We start from the raw sequence: 24312 nt of genomic DNA, 5'->3' as shown, positions 1-24312 counted from the left end.
AACAGCTGTCAGATGGCTGGCAAGAGGAGTCACACAAGCACACCATGTCTGACATGCTGCTTTTTGGCACTGCTTGAAAATACTGCACTACTTCCAGGGAAAATGAAGTCAAGCGCCAGGAGACAAGATCTGCCTCTCTGCTCAATGGTTACGCAGGTATCTGGCAAGATCATGATCATCCCTCTCCTCTCCCCCTCCTTTTTTCTTTTTTAATACCAGTAATACCTCCCAGCTGTCATTAACAGCAAGAACAACAGAAGCAGCACCCAGACACACACCCTTCTCTGCTGCCAACTTCTTACCTTCAGGTGTTTCTGGACCCGTTCATTCTTCTCTGCTTCAGTGGTGCGCTCCTCCTCACTGCGGTCCTTGATGGTGGCCTCTGATCGTAGCTCAGCGCTGGCTTCTGCTGCATTCTCATCCTGCTCATCATCATGCTCATTCTCAGAGTGCATGGGTTCAGTGACATGAGGGGTGCTCATGGCAGTCTTCAATTCCTCTTTGGTCTTTTCTAGGTCCTCCTGCACCATCTGTGCCTGCAGTAGGGCATACCACTAAGTTAGTCAATATAATCCTGAGTGCGTGAGACTTCTCACGGAAGTGCATAGAAGCACTACTCTGTGCTTATTACAGGAAACTCTGCACCTCTTGCACACTGAAGTGGTATGTTCCAAAGCTACTCAGCCACAATCGTTTGTAAAACTTTCTGCTGACTAGCACTTCAGAGATTTGAAGAATGGTTATAATTCATGGAATATAGGCTATAGGCCTAACTAGTCAAAATATTTCTACATGGAGTTAGAATAGGGCACTTGTTCCACCAAGAAAAGCAAAGTTGGGTATTTACAATGGTATCAGGCTTGCAGACACTCAGTCTAGTGTGGTATCTAGTGCAGTAGTTTCGGTCACAACACAGATTGAAGAGCAGCTCCACAAAAAATGCTGCTGTTTGCCCAGATTCTGCTTTACCTTCTGTTGCCACTCCTGGGCCTCACTCTCTTTCTTCTGCCTTGCCAGCTCCAGCTGCGTGATCCTAGCTGTGAGTTCTGCCATCTCAGCAGCCTACAAAAGAAAGGCTTTTAGTGGGGACAAAACCAAAGTACTAGCTAAATGAAGCTTTTAGTCCAAGTCCTGAGTAAAAATAGTAGATCTAACATCTTTTCAGTAAGGAGCAAGCCTTCCTGTAAACTTCAGTCCCACCGATATCTCCATGATACAAGGGAAATGGAAGTCAAAAAAGGTTTGGGTTTTGTTGTGGTTTTGGGTTGGGGTTTTTATCCCCCCCCTTTCTCCTCCAGATAGAGCTACATAACTCAATTCTTTGGATCCAAACCAGGTAAAGCAATTAGTGAGTAGCTCTACACTTTGTTCTCAGCATCACACACAAAAAAAGGCAAAAAGCACAATAATCCAGATCTACTGTACAAATACACTAGTATTTAGGTATAAGTTCATCTGCTTGAAGCTAAAAATTAAAGAATCAAACTGTTCTTCCTCATTATACTCATAGCCTGGTTTGCTTCAAGAGCTTAGATGCCTACCCTGTCACTATTTTCCCTACCTGATTTTCAGCTCACCCACTTACCAGCTGTTCCTGGGTCTTTTGTTGATCATGGGATGCTTTCAATAGGGCCTCCTTTGCCTCTTCTGCTTCTCTACGTTCTTTAGCCAGTTTCTCTGCTTCCTCCTGAGCTCGTTTTCTCTCCTGTTCCAGCTCCATAGCTCTGCGGGTCTGTTCTTCCAGTTCTGAAAGAACAGAGGAGTGCATTTGAAGAGAGATCAAGTAAAGAATGGCAGTAGGAGAAGGTGCCCTTACACCTATATTCTAGATGAGGATTTTCCTTCAGAGGGACAGGTAAAGGAGAGATGCAAGCAACTGTCCCCTTTCCTCTCCTTCACATTGTAACTGGAGCTGGAAGACTAAGAGCCAGGCCTGTTCCAAGCCAGCAGAGTATTTGCTCGATTGATTTGTGGGGAGGTACTCATCCCACAATGACATCCTTAAAGGCAGAGAAGCATACAGGATTTTGCTTGGACAACACCACACTGCAACACTGGCCAAGTAATTAGACAGTAATCACACCACAGTACTGGCTGCTGTGACCCCTGCTACACTTTTTGACTCCTTCCTCTACAAATGTGCTGGGATAAAGCTTCCAGCCAGCACATGAACAATTGCTAGGTACTCTTGCTGCCAGAGAGGCATCTTGGCTGCCACCCATCTCTTTAATGCAAGTTCTATTTCAGCAGCTGCATATGGAAAGCTCACACTCAGCTTTAAAAGGCTACAACAGGGCCCTAACACCAGTTAGCACACAATACTGGACAGCCAAACAACTCAGAGATGCTCATAGCTTTACTACTTGAACACTTCTCACTCAGACCATGCATCTAAGGAAATACTGAAACATTTCATACTACCTTGCTGAGCTTTCTTGGTTTGCTCCTCAATTTGCTTGAGTCTCTCCATTAGCTCTTCCTTCTCACGTTCAATCTTTTCCTTCTCCTTTTCTGCCAACTCCCTCTTCTTCTTCTCATTCTCCAGCAGGGCTCTGATGAGGGAGAAGTCATAACGCAATTTCAAATTAACAGCTACTCAGATTGGAGCACTTCCTAGTGAAGCCATAAGCACACAAGAGCTGTGCACTACAGCACTAAGCTAATGAGTTTTACTCCAGACGTGTCGCTTTATAAAAATGCGGAAAGAAAAAACTCTGCTGGCATTCATCTCAATGGCAAGTTCACAATAACAATATTAGAAGGGAAACATCCTTATATCAAGATCCATATTAGTCCTGTCAAAGACAGCCAAATCTTTAACTCCAAGAAAGTGATGGTGGGTCTCATTTGTGATGAGTGCCATTTCCATCATCCCAGTAGATCTACTGAAGCAGAAAGCAATCTGCTCTGTTTTGGGCTCAAGGTGCTGCCAGCAATTTATCTAGCCAGTGATGCTATTATGCAGTGATCGATCAAGTCCAGGTTACTCAGAACCCTACCAACCTCTCCATCTGTTTCTGGTGCTTCTCTTCCCGAGCCTGTGCTTTCATCTGCTGCACCTCAATGGTATCTGGTTTACGCCTGCGCATGTAGAGCTCATGGTTCCCCATACAAAGTGCCAAGATTCGTTTGTTAATCCGTAACCGAGGGGCATAGAACACAAAGTCCTTGGGACAAGAAAAAGGCAGCATTAGACCTGTTCTTTCAGCATAAACAGCCTCCTGTGCATGCAGTGTGCTCCAAGACCTTAAGCTTTCTAGGATTGCTAGCCAGCTTTTTTTAACAGTGTCTAATCCATTGGTGGTGGTAGTTACGACACCTGTCTTTCAGGAATGAATTTCAACCTGACATACACACAAGGCAGAAGCACCCAACTGGTTGTTACAGCGCACTGGGTTTCATCGTAAAACATTCCTAGCACACAGAGTACACAGCGACTTAGCTTCACTGTTTCATTACAAACATCATCAGAGGCTGGTTTACCAGGCACACTGAGACTATGACTTCTCCCACCTTTCTTCCCACTTAGTTATTTAATGCAATAGTCTGGCCAGCCACATCAAGCATAGTGTTTCATCTTATGCCAGAAGTATAGGTAGGTTCATACTCTACAAAATGACCTGAAGCTTCAGCTTCAAGTAAAGTGAAAAACTGCAGAAGACCATCCCACACACAACTAAAGCCAACAGGCTGCAAAGGAAGCATTCACAGTTAACATAGGTGCCTCAGACCCCAGCTGTATTATCAGAGAATCTGAACGGTCTTAGAGAATCAGAAACCCTAAGCAAAGATCTCCCTGCCACTGACTCTGAACAGTTTAATGTTATACTGAATAAATTTCTACCCTCCTAGCCAGAAAAAAAAAATCTCAACTAACATCATATTGCCATTAGACCCACTCTGTGCATACTGCCCTGAACAGACCAGATAGTAGAGCACTGCTTAAGTCAGCATCAACATTATTGATGAAAAGACTGTGTGCAATTACAAAAAACAAAAAGAGGTTATTCAGCTGAGAAGCCAAAAGTTTAATGTGAATGTTGCTTCTTACTGGTGCTTTCTTGTCAATAGGCTTGATAACAAATTTCTTGTCATTGAATGAGATATTTCTGATCTCACTCCAAGGGAATCCAATTTTCGGTGTTAGCCTGCAGAAGTGGAAAGCAAAAGGAAATAAAAGAGCGCAAAGTCAAGAGCCCCAAGTCATTCCAAATTCTTGACTTACAAAATACAGCTCAAAATTCTACCAAATCTGCCCTCATATTTCAGTACTCTTATGTTGACTGGAATCAGCAAACAAAATTGGTCGTGCAAATAAACCACAAAATATCAGAAGCAGTTTTTCAATTTTTTTTTTTTTTTTCTTTTTAAATGGAAAACAGACCTGGAGAATGCATCTGTGGCAGGAAGACTAGGAATACAAGTAAAACTAGCTTGATAAGATTTGCCAGTTTCTTGTATTTTCTGGTCCAAAGCAGCACGTTTTATTGATCATTCTGGCAGTGTCAAAAACACAGCCAAGAATGATATAAAAATTGTAGTTGAGTTAAGGACTTGAATTCCAGAAAAGATTAATTTTGGGTGCCTTTATACTGGAAAGGAGCTAAAGGCAATGATGAGGAGAGGGGGTTTATTACCTGTCATTCTGCTCATAAATGTTGAGTCCAAGAGCATCCACACCTAGCCAGAGTTCAGAGCCCTTCTTATTCTTAATGCTGAAGTAATTGACACCATACATTTCCAGATCCTGTGCAATTTTCAGGTACTCCAAGACAGCATCTTCTCTGCAGCATGCAAAAAGAAAACAGATACTCCTTTTTGAGTCTATAAACCATTAAAACAAGAAGGTGCTGTCTTCCTGCATGGGCAGAGCAGCAACAAGGTGGCAAATGTTCCAAGCATCACCCTAGCAGAGAACAATAAAAACTCTGCAAACTCAATTCTGTTTTACTAAGAACAGCCAGCTGATGTGGACTAGCAAGGGCAGATGGATGTAAACCTAGTTACTCTGAGCAGAATAACCTGAAGAATGGTAACTCACCCTGAAGCAAGCCACAGATATTTTGTATGCATTCATACATTACACACTAGCATATATCACAGCACTTTAAATACAGCAGTTTCACACTGCATCAACTACCTAATCATTCCTCGATGTTCCTCGTGCCACACCTGGATCCTCTCCTCCCACTGGTCCTTGTTAAGCTTGTGCTGCTCCAGAACTCTAGAAAGAGTACATGAGATGTTTGAGACCAGCCACAGCATTTATACACAGACAGCCACATCACTCTTGAATATTGCTTCATTAAATACTCCATTAGCATCACAGTTCTCCCACAGAAATATTCCAGGAAATACAGTTTTATTATAAGGCTAGAGACACACTGGTCATTATTCAGACTTCTGACAAAAGACAAGTTGTATTCAGCTGTCCTTCCTACTTGTAGCATTACATTTTTTGTTTCAGAGCTTTTGTCACTATTTCCGATTAGAGTTTCTTCAGCAGCAATAAGATGTTTAAGATTAAAGCTCTTAATGGAATGAATACCAACCCCAGTCCTCAGAGAAGCATCAAGGCTACATTTTATTCTGAACATTCCAACCAAGACACGCCCCCGCCCCCCAAGAAAATCCCAGACTGTTTAAGGCAAAGAAGGTCTAAGACTATCAGGTTCACTTACCTCTGCGGGAGCAGTTTGTCACTAGCAAGGTAGCCAGACTTGTGCACCTCTTTGTTGAAGTCTCCATATTTTGACTGGACAGCATAAGAAGCCAGAAGTACAGCTGTTTCTGGAGGGCAATAAATGTCATCATTCAGAATTGCCTCCTTCACTTGTAGGAAGAAAAGGCGCTGTGTGATATCCTGGATCAGCTCTTCTGCCACATCCTCTGGGTAGAACTTGGCACGGAATTTGAAAAGTAGGGGGCTTTCCTTGCGTACATCCTGTGCTGTTACCTGGAACAGAGTTATCAGATTTTATAGCTTACATACCAAGTGAAGGGGAGTAGGTTTACGAACGGGAAGACAAGCAAGCACTAGGAAAAAAAAAAAATTCTCCTTTCCAGTGCAGAAGTGAATGGGCAGAAAAGCAAGGATTTGCAATTCCTTACTGCTAAATACCTCATCACCTCTCCCCAAAGAACTTACAACAAGCCACTAGTTATGATCAGTGCTAGGTAAGTTACTTTCCAGGTTTCTCTCCAACCAAGATGCTCACATGAGCACCACATCACCATGTTACTGGGAAGGGTAACTTCTGCCTGGATAATAAACAGGACTAGATGCAGGACCAGGTCAGACACCATGACTCCTGGTACCCGTGGAGGGTGTGTGCGGACTGAAGGAAGGCACCACCAACTTGCTAATCCTGTAGTACTTCAGGTGCGTGGAAAAGCAAGAACAGATGCCTGACAGAAGTATGGAGACTGAATTTGCCCCTGCCGTCCAAGAGAAGGGAAAGCAGGACAAATGAAAGCTTGGAGCAAACATACCTTTTTGTTCAATTTCAGCCACGTTGAGAAGCCCTTGGTGTCCTGATACTGAAGTCCAAAAAACCAGACCTCTCTTAGACCGATTGTCTTGACGACCTGGAAGAAAGATGATTAGTAAGAGCCCCAGCTAGACGTGCTGATCTCACTGGTGGCAGAGAATGTGCTAGAGGTAAGTTCAGATGAACACAACCAATGCCCTAGCCTTCTGCCTCCCCTGCTGCGGTGCACATACATAAATGATAGGGCATCGGAGGTATCTTAAGTGGGAGATGTATCGTATTCTTCCCTCTCCCTCATCTCTTTAAGGTTTGTTGCTATTTATAAGCATCAGCTGGGACATTATTTTCTTCAGCTACTTATAAGCCAACATGTATAGCCAAAATATGATGCAACAGGTCTGACAGGTGTAATAGCTGCCAGGAATCAACAACACAGCTCCATTTTCAGGTACCCCCTCACTTCTACAAACATAATAGTCCTGGGCAAGCCATGAATCACCCTGCTAGGCTCTGCTGTGTTAAGATTTGTATTCTACTCCACTGATAGCTGTGGACAGGCCTTTCATGCAGCTCTTTAATGAGTGGCACCATTAAGAGGTACTGCAGTGGGTAAACTGATACGCTACCGCTTGTGCCAGTACAAAGAGTCACCACAGAAGTTAACTACACCACTATGTAAGCTCTCTCCTTAGTCATTTCCCCTAGCACACGACAGGTGCTATGTAAATAAGAGTTACGCAGACTTTACAGACATATTGTAACAAGAGACAAGAGCCTCATGGGGGGGCAAGACTACTACAGTATAATGCTACTGTTGGTAAAAAGGAGGGGGAATTTTAATGGTAAAGAAAAACCTCACTAGCATGAGGCCACAGCTTTGTACCCTGACAAGTCTGGGACATGCCACAGGATGCAGGTCTGGAAACCGAAGTTCCCCCACATTTCTCCTGAACTCCCAGGAGTTGCTCTCACACTAGCAAACAAGGAACTTACCTGTCAGTTCCATTACTAGACGAGAAAGGGAAAGGGAGAAGACACTTGTCTTTAGGACAATGCTGTCAAGTATGACACTATCAGAATCATAGAATGGTCTGGGTTGGAAGGGACCTTATAGATCATCTGGTTCCAACCCCCCTGCCATCAGCAGGGACACCTTCCACTACACCAGGTTGCTCAAAGCCCCATCCAACCTGAACCTCGAACACTTCCAGGGAGGGGGCAGCCACAACTTCTCTGGGCAAACTGTGCCAGTGCCTCACCACCCTCAGAGTAAAGACTTACTTTCCTACACCTAGTCTAAATCTACCCTCTTTTAGTCTGAAGCCATTCCCCCTTGTCCTATCACTATGTGCCCTTGTAAAAAGGCCCTCTCAAGCTTTCTTGCAGACACCTTCAGGTGCTGGAAGGTCGCTACAAGGTCTCCTCGCAGCCTTCTCTTCCCCAGGCTGAACAGCCTCAGCTCTCTCAGCCTTGCCTCACAGCAGAGGGGTTCCAGCCTTCGGATCATTGCTGGGGCCTCCTCTGGACCCGCTCCAACAGGTCCATGTCTGTCCTGTCCTGAGGGCTCCAGAGCTGGACGCAGGACTCCCGGGGGGGGGGTCTCAGCAGAGCAGGGCAGAGGGGCAAAATCCCCTCCCTCGCCCTGCTGCCCACACTGCTGGGGATGCAGCCCAGGGTGCGGTTGGCCTTCTGGGCTGCGAGCGCACACTGGCTGGTCATGTTGAGCTTTTCATCAACCTGTACCCCCAAGTCTTTCTCCTCAGGGCTGCTCTGAGTCCATTCTCTGCCCAGCCTGTATTTGTACTTGGGATTGCCCCAACCCATGTGCAGGACCTTGCACTTTGCCTCGTTGGACTTCATGAGGTTCTCACAGGCCCCACCTCTCAAACCTGTCAAGGTCCCTCTGGATGGCATCCCTTCCCTCCAGCATGTCGACCAAACCACACAGCATAAAAGCTGCTTTTACACACCACCCACCCCTCGGGCTTGCTCACAGCTCCCTCTGAAGGAGGGAGTTAACAACTGGACAGCAAAGGATGAGCCTTACCCTGGGAAAACCAGCTGTCTGACCATATGTCCCCCCCACCAGGTGAGCTGAGGTAATTTTGTACTGCCTTGTCCCATGTTCTGACTTCTCTTTAAATGCCTACTTCCTTTTAAATTACACCCTTCTTGAATCCTATGGATGCACTCTGTTCCCTTCTGATGTGGCCTCTACCTTTGGCAAGTTACAACACCAAGGACATAGGCTCCCTGAAAACGCATTACTAGTTAGATTCTCTAGGACTTGGATCAGACATGTCTTCTGGCCTTCCAAAAGCAGCATTAGGGCCCTAGCTCCCTTCAGGCCCAATAACCAAGGGGAGATTTCAGCAGAGGTATGCTATCAGTAGCACACACAGAGACAAAATCTGCACAGGGTCATGCAGTCTATATACACCTCCCACTGGAGTCATGAAATTATTCAGCCTGTCCTTGCCTGAATACGAACTGGAGAGCTGGCCTAAAGCCCCTGTAAACACAGGGGAACGTGGGGCAGATAAACCTTCATTTGTGCATATCACCTAGTAGGATTCACACAGCTAAGGAGACTTTTGGAGAAGAATCAGTTTGCTGTGTAAGCTGGAAGCATGCAATACAAGGAGGGGCAGAAAGGCTGTCCAAGAGCTTAAGGAATGCTCTGTTCTCGGCAGCATTAACATCTGAATGAGATGGAAGCTCCCCCTCCGCCGCATGTGTCCGCTTGCATCACTTCCATTTGTCAGCAGCTTATGCCTGGGAATTCAACAAGCTGGACTGCCAGCAAGGAAGTGAAAGACATCACACAGAGGCCCTGCACAAAAGGACTTTTATTCCACAGCAGAAGTCTGCACAGCAATAGCAGTGACAACAACGGACTGGACAGAGGAGAGGGGAGACAGCACAGCACACATCACACCCCCAGGCTGCTACTAAATCAACTGGGGTGGGAGATGGGGAGGGGGGAATAGATAGTCCTCCTCCCTCCTTCCCACCTCAGCTTTAACAGGTTATTTATTTCATTTAGCAAGGGGAAAAAAGCACAAAGAAGAAATAGCTTTCTACAGCTGCAAGCAGTCTGGCTGGCAGCTAGCAGCTCAATTATGTTTGAGGTTGTACAGCATTCAGAGCCCTGATGAACGGTGAGATGTTCCAAAGAGCAAACAGTTACTGGCAGTGGCTGAGGATGGAGAAGGACTGGCACATACGACAGGAGAATAGAAAGTACTGTTTAACGCAGACCACTATACTCAAGTGCCTAAAGTTTACAGTCCCGGCTGGAAAGCAACATCTTTTCTTCATGCCAGGGAGAACATTAAGTCAGTCCCTGGGTCTTTTTGGCCTGCAGTACAAGGCTTAGTCTACAATTGGCAACAGATTACAGGCAGTCTTAAAATCCAACTGCCCCACAGTACCTTGACCAGCCATGACAAAGTTCTTCATCAAGTACCCTTAGGTTAAAATTCCACTTAGTAAGCAATACTATTTCTGGTGAGACTAACTTCACCTTCTGCAGACAGTCTATAGTACAATTTATTTTTTTTTTTAAGCTTATGTTCAGAAAAGAAACACAAGGTCTTCTGGGTTACCTTTTCTCTCAATTCTCCCTACTCCACATTTTCCAGGTCTGCATGACGACTCCTGTCCTTCCTCTCAGCACTCACCCATCTCCCTCCGAACTTTGGTTCTTGCCATTGAGTGGTGCCTCACAGCAAATGAGCCATAAGCAGCCTCTTAAAGATAGAGTTTATCATCAAGATGATGATTGAAGACTGCCCTCATTCTCAGCCCAGGAAACACCACCACCACACTAGCAAACAAGTGTGGATCCACATGAAAGCACTGTCTACACATGGGCAAGACCAAAGCATGCAGGCAGAGGAGGAGAAGACATTCCAGTCAGACCAAGATCCTGTGCCAAAGGATCCCAGGCTATACCACAGCACAAATCTGTCTTGAATCTCACCTGCTATGCTAAAGATGAGGTGGCCTCCCTCCTTTTCTATGGCAGGCATGTAAAGCACTTCTCAGAGAAAACTGCTAGCAAACCTTATCGCTGGCGGAGCTCTGAACTGGTGCCACAGCTGCAGTTTCATATGACATAGTCAAAAATTACTTAGAACATGGTCTTCCATGAACCCTAACTTAACACCCAACATGGGCTCCATCTACAGCCATAAATATTCAACTGTTCCCCTTCCATTTGGCTGATGGATATATTTCTAACTTTCCCTTTCAAAGTGCTAAAATGCCAGAGTGCTAAACAGGATGATCTTTGAGTTTTTCAGCTTATTACAGTTCACCATTCATCGCCTTAGCAACAAGCAGCCCATTTTTGGTTCGACTACTGTTTTCATAAAAGCTAGTAAGTTTCCACATGTTCCTGTGAAATGAGAGACACATTTCCATACCACTCGACCACAAGCCTTCATTACATAAACAAGAGGTCCTGGGGTTTGCTGGAGGAACCAGCCGCTGTCCTGAGACTTGCTGCTTTCTACCACGAAATTGCCACAGTAAGTTTTCGGTTCATTGCTTTCATCTACTGGATCAAGTGCTCCAGACCAGCTTCCTGTGTATTTAAACACTACTAGGTAGGACCTTACAAACGCTGAAGTCCTTTCTACAGTCTCCCTCCTCACAAAGCACAGTTCACAGGCCATGAAAGACCAGTCCCTTTATTCCAAACCAAGCTCAACTCAGCTGGAGTTACAAAAGTTGAGAGTGATTTGGTCAGCCTCTGTTGTAAGCTTTAGCAACCATGAAAGAAGAAACTGACAAACTGATACTCCGCAAAACCATTAAACTCACTGCAGCCAATAAGCAAGCCAGGGCAGGGCACATGAACTCAGAATCAATGGCGCTCCGGCTCTTAATGAAATCTGCAGGAACCTTAAGAGCTATAAAGAAAAACAAACAAAAAAAATATACCCCCCCCAATCCACTACATATTAGGTTCAATGCTGAACGTAAAATACAGCATCAGTCACTAGGTTTAGAGTGACCAGAGAAATGTTTATTGCTACGATTTTAACCTACAGCTGAGTGGACTTTTCTATTGCAAGATTAGTCTTGACCCCAAAAGCTCATAAATCTGAGGAAGCGCCTCCTAGGAAGGTTAACCACATGGTTTCAAAGTCTGAAGTGACAGATACTAAAGCTTTCCTAATTTCACATTTCTAATGTGTGATTTGGTTTCATGGCTCTTAATTGGACAGAAATCATCTTTAATGAGATTGGGTGCTTTTGGTTATTCTAAAGGCTTGCTCTGGAATGGCACGCTGAAGCCATCATCTCCTGGACTTTGCAATGTCCAAAAGCTAGCATTCAAAGGACTGAAGTTTACATGGTCACCTATAGGCTCAGAGAGCGCTAAGGTCATCACTGAGAAGCAATTCTGTTCTGAAGTTCATTTTAGGTTGGAGAAGGAAGTACTGACTGAACAGTTTAGTAACCACAACTCATTGATAAAGAGATCCTGATGTAACGGGTAGAGATCCCCACCCATCAACTGCATTCACCACCCAACAGATCTAGTATAGCAGACAGCTAAGACTCCTCTACCATTGACTAGAAGGAATAAGGGGCTCTGAAGGGGAATGAAAGAACAAGGCACCAGCAGGATCCAAGGCTAGAAGTTATCAGAAACAAAGCATTTGATAAGTTGCCTCATACAGTATGTGGGGGACATGGAAGAAGGGAGTATGTTTTCATACCGCAGAAGTCAAAGCAGTTGAGGATTTTGTGACTAGTCTGGACGCAGGCTCTGCAAGGGGCCTGTAAGATGCAGCGTCCACTAAACCAGGGCATTTCTGTGAAAGCTTTCCATCCAGCCGGCTGTGGAGCACTTAGGCAAGCAAGTTAGTTACCTCTCTGCCTGTCCAAGGTACAGGCTAGCCTCCCTTGCCCCCCCAACAGGCCAAAATCTCACAGATTCAAGCTAGAATCAATTTACCTGAAAAAACTAAGTTTGAGAGGGGAAAAAAAAAAGATTGGAGGGACACTTCAAAGCTATCCACAGTAAAAAGCAGCTGAACAGTTCTACCAGAGAAATAGTTATTCTTTCACATGTAGAAGATGCACAAAGCAAAGCAATGCTTTCTTTTACACACTAGTCTGCAGTCCAACTGCACTTCTGTCTGATACAGAAAATGATCAAAGGAGGAAGACAAGCAGCTACCTCTGTTGCAGTGCCTGTGCCCTGAATCCCCAGGAAAGGAGTATTTCAAGATCCCTGTGAAGTAATCAGGCCTGTGGGATAAGCAGCACCCCTAAAAGGCATAGCCCATTCTCAAGCTCTTCTCAATCCATCACTAGCAGCTGAGGAATGGAAGCAGTTACTATTTTTGCTAGTGAGTTAGTAAGCACTGGAGTTCAGCAGCTGATGCTAAGAGGTACATAAGCAAAGCTGCAGAAGACGGACAGTACAATCCTCCTGTCTCAATGAATCCAGGTTTTGTCCATGCACACAAGCTTAAGCTATTTAAGCTAAGGCTGTACAGCTGTACAGTTACAAGCCTAGGGGATGGGGCGTTTAAGAGTATCTCTAGTATAAATCATCATGTTACTGCACCATATGTCAGCTCAATGATGTTTCTACAGCCAGCTGCTTTAGGGCAGAAGACTATTTCCAACAAAGCAGTGAAGCATCTGCATTGTTCTGGCACTACAAAAATTCACTTTGGAATTTAACCAAGCAGGGAAGAGGGAGACAGGAATATTTCTACCTCAAGCCCATCGACCTATTATTACTATTGAACTTCAGACTCAAACTGTTCCTCCCCATAAAGCTACTACCTACATACAAGCTTTCTAAAAGTCTTCTGAATCCTGTTCAGAGTAGGTCAGAATTATGTATGGCATAATGAATGTATTTACCTACCTTCATACACAACAGGTGGAAACAAATACTGCTTAAATGTTACTGAACAAAGCCAGTGGCATGCACTAAGGTAGCTGGTAAAGCTAAGCAAAAGGAAGCTGCTAAATTCGGAACTGACAGCTCAAAGTGAAAGGGCACTCTTGAGCAAAAACATGCAGGATCTCTTAAAATTTTTCTGGCCTACAGCCAGAGACCAGCTCCCAAAAGTCAGGTTTCACACCAGAAAGTCAGTGTGCTGCAACAGCAAAACTGTAAGTTTGCTTTGCAGAGGAACTTTCCCTTCCCTCAAAAAAGCATTGATGAAAGCAGCTCCTTTTTCACAGCCAGCATCATGCAGAAAATACCAGATTAACAATTCCAGGAGTACAACATAGTTTAAGGGAACTAGAAAATGAACAGCCATTTGTTCTTACACATCCCATCACGGGACTCAAGATCACCTCAGGATAGAAGCTGATAGAGTGAATTGATTACCAGTCAGACAGCAGTCGCTGCTTAGTGCCCGTTGGCAGTGTCAGCAGGGAGAACAGCTCCCGACTATCCCTTTACAAGAACTAATCCACACAAACAGCTCAGCCATCTGAAACATACTGGACATATGCCAGCTGACAATATATTCAAAGCCCCATCCCCATATTAAAGGGAGCCAGTTTAGGTATTTACTTTCACCTCGCTCGAGGCTCTCATGCTTTGGTTTGGTATTCAGTTAGTTCTTTATGCAAAGATCAATAATCTGTTTGAGCATGTCCATATACAAGAAGTACTTGCTTTCCTTTATGTGCAAGTCTGATTATAAAGTCTCTTTTGCAACAGAAAAGTGCCTTGCATCTTCCATAAAAAAAAAAAGACAGACCACAGTCTGTCTGTGTACATGCATTCAGAGATCAAGATGAAATATTTCTCATTGTGGCAGGAGCTGAATAGCTACCTCCTTTACAATTAGTGTCCTTCCTTAACTGTAAGGAGCCAATGATTAGATTGCAGGGCAGCAACAGAAGCTGGGATTAGGCTCCTCAACCACTCACATAGCAGTAGCCTCCAAAACTCCTTATTCATGTTAGAGGTGGAAGACTCTTGACATCCCCACATCTACTGCCAACTCCCTACCTTACTGCTCACAGCGCTCTCAGGCCATGGCAAAGGGTTAGTCTTTCTACCACCATCAGCGTGGTGCTACCACACTAACAGCACCTAGCACTGTTGTCCTAGGTCTTCAACTAATCCCTTAGTCAAAGCCTGGACACCTGCCACTGGTGAGGCTCCAGGACATTCATTTCAGTACCAGCGCTATCAGGAACCAATATCACTACCTTCACAAGGAAATCTTGTGTGCTAAGCAGTAGAAAACAGTTTAATTCTTATTCCAGCAAGTGCGATATATGGACAGTATAAAGAGATGGCATCCACCAGACCTTTTAGAAATAGGGAGTGTTTAACAGCTAGCTTCAGATACATTTTCCCCCCACTGTATTTCTTCTTCCAACTCCACCTACAATCCAAGTAATCTGAAGTAAACATTGTCTCATTTACATTAGCAACTTAGAAACTTGGTTCTGCAACGGCATTTATTTTCTTGCTTTGCAAAGTTTTTACTACGGAAAAAACAACACAAAACTTCTGTTTAGACAGGTGCTGTGTGAAACACATTGAAGGGAGGAGAATGTACAGCTGTTTGAGAACAGGCCACAAAGGAATGAAGTGAATTACTAAGACATGAAGAGTTCCCCTAGCAGAAACATGATCAGATGCTTCTCAAACAGAAACAAGTTGCTGAAGCCCTAGTCTGCCACCACAATGTCAGTTTGCAGCAAAAGCTGCAGATGGTGTAGATCTGACTGGAGGGGAAAAAAAAAAAAAAAAAAAAGGTCACATGCAGATCAAAAATGCTACTGACTCCAGTAGTATCACTTGTTAGCACCCGGTGCTTTGCTTGAATAATGTCAGAAACCAGATACTGAAAAATAATTACGTGAAGCATCCACATGAACATATGGACACCCCATTCAAAAAAACAGTTCACCTTTCAAAGAATCTGGAGGTATGTCACCTCAACTTCATTAACATATGCTCCCATGAACTAACCGTGGAGGAGTTCCATGTTGCACACGTGGATTCTGGTCAGCATCCACCTCTCACTTCTATCAATCAAAAACTGTCAGATCCAAGACCACACAGGGCTAAGATATGTAGGAGCTACTAGGTAGTAACAGACAGCTGAGAACTACACTGCAACGCAGAACTTTCCTGAAAGCCTTTCTATTTTTTCCAATTATGAAAGGATGCTCTTTTAGTAAAGCCTAGGATCTTGTTCTGTTCCCTCCACTTCAGGGCTGGACTGCAAAGAGCAATATAACATCTAGTGTTGAATCATCCAGCTGAGTACGAGAGAAAGTAGTAGTTTGTGGTTAAACATCTAAAAAAAAAAAAAATTAACTTAGGTTTGCTGGCTCCAAATGAAATAGCTGACTTCTATGGGTGGGTCAGCCCTTAAATTTCTCTCTCCATTAAGACAGGCACTATCTAGAGCTGGCCCCAGAATGCTTAGCACTACTGAACCACACCCATATCTGACATCTGGTTTGGCAGTTCCTTCATCTTGTCATCAATTCAAGATTCATTTTACTTTTCTTTAAGCTATGAACTTACTGTTCAGATTTTCCTCCAAGCAGCAAACCCATGGCCTTCAGGATTACAGCACGGAAACACTGTGGCGCCTGTCAGAGCTTCAGCCACTGAAATTTATAACATCTGTCTTCAGCTGCTCCAACGCTGGGCTGCACACGCCTCCCTGCTTTTGTTTGGGCCAAAGTAGGAGGAAATTTGCCTAGCCAGTGAATGCAGAGGAAGGCTGAAGCACCCAGACGAAGACAGCCCAATACACTACAGTACGTAACTTCTCTTAAGATCTCCCTCAGGGCCTTATGGGAGTATAGAATATCACTTCACCTGCCCTTAATGGTTGCAGCAATATCTGAAACCCAGCTAAGCCTCTCCTGTTTCAGAGACCAACTACTCTTTGAAATCAACCACACATCTCTTGCAAGTCAACCAAAGATGGCTTACTAGCTCCCTCACACGATTTTTCTTATCCTATTAATTATGACTGCAGATAGCCACTGCTTTCCAATTATTATGAGCTATAGCATCAGTTCAGTTCATTAGAGGTAAGAATAGCTCCTAACACATTCTTGGAGATAAAAAAAATGAGCAATTTTTGAAAAAAAAATGTAATTCCTCACTACACTGAGTTCTCTTGAAGTTATTATACACACTGTCACTTAAGCTTTGAAGTCTTTCAGAAAGTGTTTGCTGTTGCCTTAATAGAATCATAACATCTGTATCACCTTTAGATCTTCTGCAGCTCTATCACTTACCTGATCAAAGAGTTGCTTCCCTGTAGTGTTGGGCTGGATGGCAAACTCCAGCTCAGCATCCATGGTAGTAACACGCACACTGATCTGGAAGACAGAAAATGAATCATTACAACACACACTCCAAGTGACACTACCCAGTTACAAAAACCAACATCTGCCTACAGCCAGAGACCAGCTCCCAAGCCTCCAGGAGTTCCACTGCCAGCAGTTACAAACTCATCTGCCCTGCCAGCACAGCATTTCCAGTTTGTCTGTAGAATATAGCTTTCTTGTTTTGCAGTGTTTATCCTCTCTGTTCCTATTAATATTTCCATCTATACACTGACACATGTCAGAGCCATTTACAGCTTATGAATTTGACTTTCTAGGGTGGAACATTCTACATTTCCTGACAATATTAGCCTTAGACGTAAGATCATGAATGGTCTTCCAGAAGAAACATTATATGACACACTGTCTTGACAGGAAAGTCTCATTTCACATGTGAAAACATGCTGGTGAAAGTGACAAGGGATTGCAGCAAGGAAGTTTGCAGTTTCAGCTCACAGAAGCAGGAAGACATCTGTACATCTTTCACCAACAGTTCTCATGAAGCAAGTTAAACAGCACAGGCATTTCACCTCAAAGATTAGTGTAAAACATAACCAATTCCATTCACAACTCCTCATCATTACTGGAAAACATTGTGTAGATTCTTAGAGGTAGATAGGAATACTCCTGCCTGAACACAGATGCCTTAACTTTTGACCACGCAAAGTAAGGCCTGCAAGTACACCAAGCTGTCCGAGAATTCATTTCTATTCGCATACCTATCAACTGAAAGAGGTAAAGATATTTCACAATTTATGAACACTAGCTGCAGATAATTTTTAGATCAAACTGCTTTAATGCTTTTCCATCAAAGCAAAGGTTCAAAACTTGAAGTTGTACACATGAGATATTGACAGTGCACCAAATCCCAGCATACAGGACTTGCATTCATTCTTTCTTGCCAACAGCCATTTACCCCACATCAAGAAACCCTAATTTATTCGCTCCTTGGTGCAATCAATCCTCTTAGCACACTCCACCAGCCTTCCAGGGGTGGGTGGGGGGAATTATGCTGTTTTAGTAAGAGTAATTCAAACTCACGCTTAGACTATAAGCTAACCATGTGACACTACAGACCAAGCAAGCCAGAATAAGCAGAGAAATATTCAAGGAACCACCCCATACCAGTATGATCACAGCCAGTTCTGATCCCTGTATTTCCTACCGAGTGTACGGACAGATTTCACGTGTTGTTTACTAAGAAAGGGGCAGCAGACTGCAAGAGAGCTACAGCCATAGTTTTTTTCCCCATAACCAAGAAGCATTCTGCTAGTTAAGTCCAAGACAAGTGCAGAAAGAGACCACTACATCCAAATACATTTTGAAGTTTCCCAACAAGCCTACTACTTGAGCCTAGGCACACCACTATTTTGTACTTGATATCCCCTTGTGATGAACCTAAAGATTTTCTTGTTTTAAGTTTAACCTCTTACCGAATACACTTAAATTTTTAGCTAAAGTTAGGCTTAGCACAGCAAAGCTAAAGTCAAGAAGAGTTGCAGTTCTAATTGTTGTATGCATAAGGAATGCTATTTAGACATTATTGGAGCAAAGATATCAGGAACAAGCAGACCAGGAATAAGTTGGTTTTGAAACCCCCTGAACCTTCTGACACAATGAAGCCAAACCGAGGAAAACCCACCCCGCAGACGTAGCAAGGAAAGAGCAAATGACCTAAACTTGTAAGCAATCAAGCTTTGTTTAAAATCAGCAGCTTTCAATGGCACGCAGTGCCCTTAAGTTCTCTTGCTATACCTTCCCAAAATTGTTCTCCTCAGATCCTAGATGTTGAGAAATGGCTAATTTCACCATGCTTTGGCAAACCAGAAATCCAGTTGCTTGCTAGCAGGGCTGCACACTCCCAGAAACAGCTTTGGTACTTATACTTGCAAGCAGTCTCTTCTACCAGAAAGTGTGCTGGCTTGTAAGCTTGACTTGCCCAGCACACCTACCAGTCAGAGCAAAGATGTCCATAAGCCACAGTTAAGAGGGGTTACATTAAAAGAGCCATTAAGCAACTGGTTGCTTTCTGTTTGTTTTAAAGTCTTTCCTATTCACCTAAAGACCAGTGTACCAGCTACCATGAAAGAAAAGTAGTCTTTTTGCTCCACTGTTTATGGGTAAAACACAGTAGCTACTCTTACCTGATACCATCTGCAGAGGTGATTGAACGCCAAAGTAACAGAACAGAGGAAGCACCAGAGAACAGAACTAAAACATTTGTGGCAGCTCTTTGCAACCTCTGCTCAAAGAGCTTTTAAGCTATCCAGAACAAATCAGACCTTAAATTTTAAAATAAAGATGCTTCAGTAAGTAGCCTCATAATTCATGCAGAATACTTTTTTGTAAGACTCACATCTTTGTTAGCGTAGTAAAATAAGGTTCCCATGCAGGAACCAACAAATTTCCTTGTCACTCACTTAAATGCACTTAAGCTATCTGACCAGTTATCGGGCTTCAGTTAGTACATTCAATAGGAAGAGATACACTTTTTCCCCTTGTAGAAGCCCTCTGTGCTCAAGATGAGTAGCAACCTAAGATTTAGGAGCAAAGTCTTGAATAGGGTCTGCACTTGCAACTTCAGCCTATGCTGTTTTAGAAGATCGCATGAGCTAAGATACCACAGGAAACAGCCTCGTGCTTTAGAGAACCACACCCCGGTAATGCTATCTTCCCTGACCTGACAAAGTTTTAACACCTTCAGTAGCGTACTGCTGTTAACTGTCAGCAGACTGAGCTGGGGCCGCACATCCTGGGCTGTACCGGTGACATTTTACCCACTAGTTTTGTAGTAATTCAATACTTGGCTGAGAAGTCAGTTTGCTGTAAGATTAAGCTTTGTTAAGCCTCACTGGTGTGGAAACAACATACTAAGAATTTTTCCCATATGCTACCAAACCAGTTTTTTTGAGCCAGTTGTGGTGAACTGGAAAAACAAAGCGAGGTTTCTACTGTTTCAGGTGGTGGGAGGCACCACTCTCCATTCCCAGCTAGCAGATAGAGGCCTGACAATACTTCAGAGCAGATGCAACTTCACCAAGTGTTTTGTTTCATTTCAACAGCCTGCATGCTGGGACAGAAGTACAAATCTGTTCTCCTAGCATGTAAAAATGCTGTAAAACCAAACACCAAGGGTGCTCAGTCCTGAAAGATACCCCGGGGCCACCTCACCATCAGCAAACCAGTTTCACTGACCTGAATGTGCTCTGCCTGCAGCTCAGACAAACTGCAAGAGATCTACAGGCTGCTATAACCTCTACCTGACAAGTAAGTGCGAGGCACTGCTTTTTACCTTCACCCTCCTCATTCATTTCAAGTCTTACTTTTACTAAAACTACTTTACAGCCAAGTACTGCCCAACAAAGATATTACACAACAAAGTGCTACACTAGAAAGCCAGCATGATCCAGTCCCATCATAATTTAGAATTTTTTGCCTTGTCCCTTGAGAATTACCCTGCCAAAGCACTTTTATGACCATTCATCTAGTTTACCATCAATGCTTCTTCTAAGAAAAGCCTCAAAATTCATTAGCACTAACCTTTTATACTTTGTATTTCTAAACCATCTAATGATGTTTTCCTAGGTTTGAGGGCTGGCGTAACTATCAGCATGCTCACCCTTTGGGCTGCAAACAGAATAAAACGTTCCTCTAAGATAATCAACTTTACTGCTGACCATATACAAATCTAGCTCTGTCCGTGCAGACAGGCAATGTGCACACTGCTAAGCTGTAAGGAACAGGAGTAAATACAGTGAGAAAAACACATAGGCCACCAGCGATCAGATCACAAGGTCCACAGTAGCAGCACTCATCCCCAAGTACACTACCCATTTTCCAAAATTTATTGTTAGTGAATTTTTGTCATAAACTTTCAAAACTCAGGAGGTGTTTTCAGAGGACCTGTTAGATTTCATTGTCAACAGATTTACCAAAAACACTATCTTAACACACTAATTCATACTCAAATTCGCTTTCATTTAATTTTTTCATCATAGTATTTATAATGCACTCACTGCTGCATCCGTGTGTCTGCAACCCTTTCAGTTCTGCTAGATCTTCAACTAGCAGAAGTTTTACCCTAGTAGGTGGCCTCTAAATAGCCTTCTTTTGTCATTCAATCATCATTGAATATAATATTTTACATACAAACAGCTAGCAACATTATATGAAAAGCTTCCAGAGGAGGCCATCTTGCACATTGCAAGAAAATCCAACTATCACATTTTGACAGGCGAATTTACACTCACCAGGCTAAAAAAATACCCACGAAAGAAAGCCCATATTTAACTGATTTATTTCATAACAGCTACAGGAAAGAACCAGAAACCTAGCAACTCTTCCTCTTCTCTATTTCAGGAATTACCATTGTTCTGCCACTCTAAGCACAGTTAAAGATTGCCACTACCAGAGCATACTAAAGAGCTTCCTCTTGCCAAGGACAATGGTGCAGTGAGGGCAAGACCTTCTGCACAGACCAAACCTCTTACATGCAAGAGACATGGTTCCAGCTCCCATAACAGCTGCAGCCAAAGAAAGCTCCTTTTGATAGACAAAAGCTTGCACAAGCTACAGGACACTACCACCCTCCTCCCACGGTGTTTAGCAGACTACAGGGGACAGACTTTAAATAGACAGTGGTACCAGGCACCTATTTGCAATGTTTTTTCAGAAATTTTAACACTGACCATATACCCTCTAGCCTCTGAGTAAGCCCTACTAATAACCTGCTATAACTGCTTCCTATGATGAAAATTTGTAGCTGCATATAGCAGGACAAACAGGAAAGACTGATAGCATCACACTAAGTAACGGATGTATTACTTGTACTAATGCCCCAGCGCATTGAGCCGTGCAAGAGCTAGAACAGACAATTCTGTTTGTCATAAGTTGAGACAGGAACAGAGTACTAGGAAATTCATGTCAGAATAATACATACAGTCAGCACAACAGAGGATCAAATTCTACAAAACCCTGACCCTGAGCTAAAGCTTCTTTCCTCCCTGGATTTCCTGAATGCGTCGAAGCTGTTGTCCCCTGTTGGTCTGTAGGCTTCAAGCTTCAGATATTCATACTTCCCAGGTTCAAGCCACCAAGTGGACTACTTCTGGAGAAAACGGCATAAGGAAGTGTCATACTTCATTGCTCATTTGACTATTACAGAACAGAAGCTCAGTTAAAAAGAAATTCAAGGCCTTCCTTTATAGGCCCTCTATGCTACAGGGTGCCAATTCACCCAGCAGTTACTGCAGATAAAGCTACCAGATAACACCATGCATCAGTTCCAACTGCTCTAACCAGAGAAGCACATCAAATCCAGCTGGATTTGCATGCACTCTGAACTCAAGATCTCGTAAGGCACCCTAATAATCAAAAAAACCTTCCCAGTTTTGACTTTCAGCAAGATTATGAACTGAAGCGTAATAAGTTCCATATGAACTTGAGGAAGAACTTTACTCTGAGGGTGACAGAACACTGGAACAGGCTGCCCAGAGGGGTTGTGGAGTCTCCTCTGGAGAAATTCAGAACCCACCTAGACACGGTCCTGTGCAGCCTGCTCTAGGTGACCCTGCTTTGGCAGGGGAGTTGGACTACATGGTCCCCAGAGGTCCCTTCCAAACCCACCCATTCTGCGATTATAGTAAGTATAATGAGAATTGTTGCCTTGTCCCTTAAAACGCACAGGTTTTTTCTGGAGGACAAACAGGGCCGTACTTCACTTCTCACCCCACTGGCCAGACAACATGAGCCCTGCTGTGAGGGCAGGAGTCACACGCCAGCGCGCAGAGCGTACCAGGGCACTGAGCTTTGCACAGTCTCTGAAGAGCATCAGAGGTAATGTCCCACCCACCTGCAGCACCAGCAATACTCACAGACATCTGGCTCCTTCCTGAATGCCAGCACCCTGCCGAAACAGCCCTGGGTCCTCTGTGTAAGGGTGAGGCTGGAATCGGGTCATGTGAAAGCGCTTGCAATTTCTAAACGGATTACACTTCATTAAACCAAGCCCCCTTCCAGCAGTCTTAAAGAGCCTTTTCATACCCCTAAGCTCATCAGGGAACAGAACAGCAGCAGGCACACCTTGGGCACCAGCCTCAGCCCTGCTGCACTGCAGCCCCCAGAAAGAGCGTGAACCCTCCGGACAGCTCCCTGGAGCTTCCCAGCCCTCTCCGCTCTCTCCTCCGGCACTCCTCATCCAACTGGAGCCACAGCAGGGCCAAGAAGGCCAAGGAAGGCATCCCATTCCACCCCACTATGACAGTTTGAATAAAGTCACCACAACAGAGTGGAGGAGGAAGCTTGTGCACCTTTGAAGCACTCAGTACTAGCAAGCCAGAAGTACAATTTATGTACTATAGAGTACATGTTACATGACCACCCTTACAGGCACTGTTTGTGTCCTGGCTTTGTTTCAGTACCCGACTACAGCCTGCGGCAGGAAATCACCCCTTAAAGAATCTCCAACGATCTTAGTACAGAGCCTGATGACAAAGAACTGACATTACAGAAAAATCAAGCTTCTTTGCACATACATCTTTTAGTCATCTTATGCTAAGACTAAAAATGGACACAAGCAAAGATCGTTATCTGAAAACATTTTACCAGATCTAAGACACCCCCTATGACTGTCGTCAGAAGGAAAAAAAATTGCACTTTCCCCACCCATCCCCTGTTCTGTTCACATATTTGACAGTGCAGCATCTCACTCATTTTGCAGAAGCAGTTATCAGTTATTCAGTTAGGGCTATTTTTAATGTCATTTCCGACAAAGCCAGACAGATACAGAGTTGACTATACCTGCTGACAGAACTTGCTGTGCTGCCATACAGCGTGACCTGGACAGGCTGGAAAGCTGGGCAGAGAGGAACCTGATGAGGTTCAACAAGGGCAAGTGCAGGGTCCTGCACCTGGGGAGGAACAACCTCATGCACCAGTACAGGCTTGGGGTGGACCTGCTGGAGAGCAGCTCTGCGGAGAGGGACCTGGGTGTCCTGGTGGATGACAGGTTAACCATGAGGCAGCAGTGTGCCCTGGCTGCCAAGAAAGCCAATGGGATCCTGGGGTGCATCAAGAAGAGTGTGGCCAGCAGGATGAGGGAGGTTCTCCTTCCCCTCTACACTGCCCTGGTGAGGCCTCATCTGGAGTACTGTGTCCAGTTCTGGGCTCCCCAGTTCAAGAAAGATGAAGAGCTACTGGAGAGAGTCCAGCGGAGGGCTACGAGGATGGTGAGGGGACTGGAGCATCTACCCTACAAGGAGAGGTTGAGGGAACTGGGCTTGTTCAGCCTGAAGAAGAGAAGGCTGCGAGGGGACCTTATAAATGCCTACAAATATCTGAAGGGTGGGTGTCAGGAGGATGGGGCCAAGCTCTTTTCAGTGGTGCCCAGTGACAGGACAAGGGGCAATGGGCACAAACTGAGGCACAGGAAGTTCCATCTGAACATGAGGAAGAACTT

The 24312-nt window shown here is 44.3% G+C and overlaps 1 protein-coding gene across 1 annotated transcript in view; it reads right to left on the bottom strand.

Annotated features, from left to right (window-relative positions):
* MSN (moesin) overlaps positions 1–24312 on the bottom strand; it is a 45306-nt gene that overhangs the window by 1061 nt on the left and 19933 nt on the right. Inside the window, exons 2-12 of the mRNA XM_075435416.1 lie at positions 16767–16850; positions 6493–6588; positions 5682–5956; positions 5141–5224; positions 4638–4784; positions 4052–4148; positions 3004–3167; positions 2422–2552; positions 1586–1746; positions 970–1062; positions 303–536 (exon numbers count right to left, since the gene is read on the bottom strand). Of these exons, the coding sequence (XP_075291531.1) occupies positions 303–536; positions 970–1062; positions 1586–1746; positions 2422–2552; positions 3004–3167; positions 4052–4148; positions 4638–4784; positions 5141–5224; positions 5682–5956; positions 6493–6588; positions 16767–16850 (1566 nt within the window). The remainder of the gene's footprint in view (positions 1–302; positions 537–969; positions 1063–1585; positions 1747–2421; positions 2553–3003; positions 3168–4051; positions 4149–4637; positions 4785–5140; positions 5225–5681; positions 5957–6492; positions 6589–16766; positions 16851–24312) is intronic.

Source organism: Opisthocomus hoazin, chromosome 14 (assembly GCF_030867145.1).
Source record: "Opisthocomus hoazin isolate bOpiHoa1 chromosome 14, bOpiHoa1.hap1, whole genome shotgun sequence".
Classification (NCBI taxonomy): Eukaryota; Metazoa; Chordata; class Aves; order Opisthocomiformes; family Opisthocomidae; genus Opisthocomus; species Opisthocomus hoazin.
Note: the sequence above shows the minus strand (reverse complement) of the source record. Positions and strands in the feature narration are given on the sequence as shown.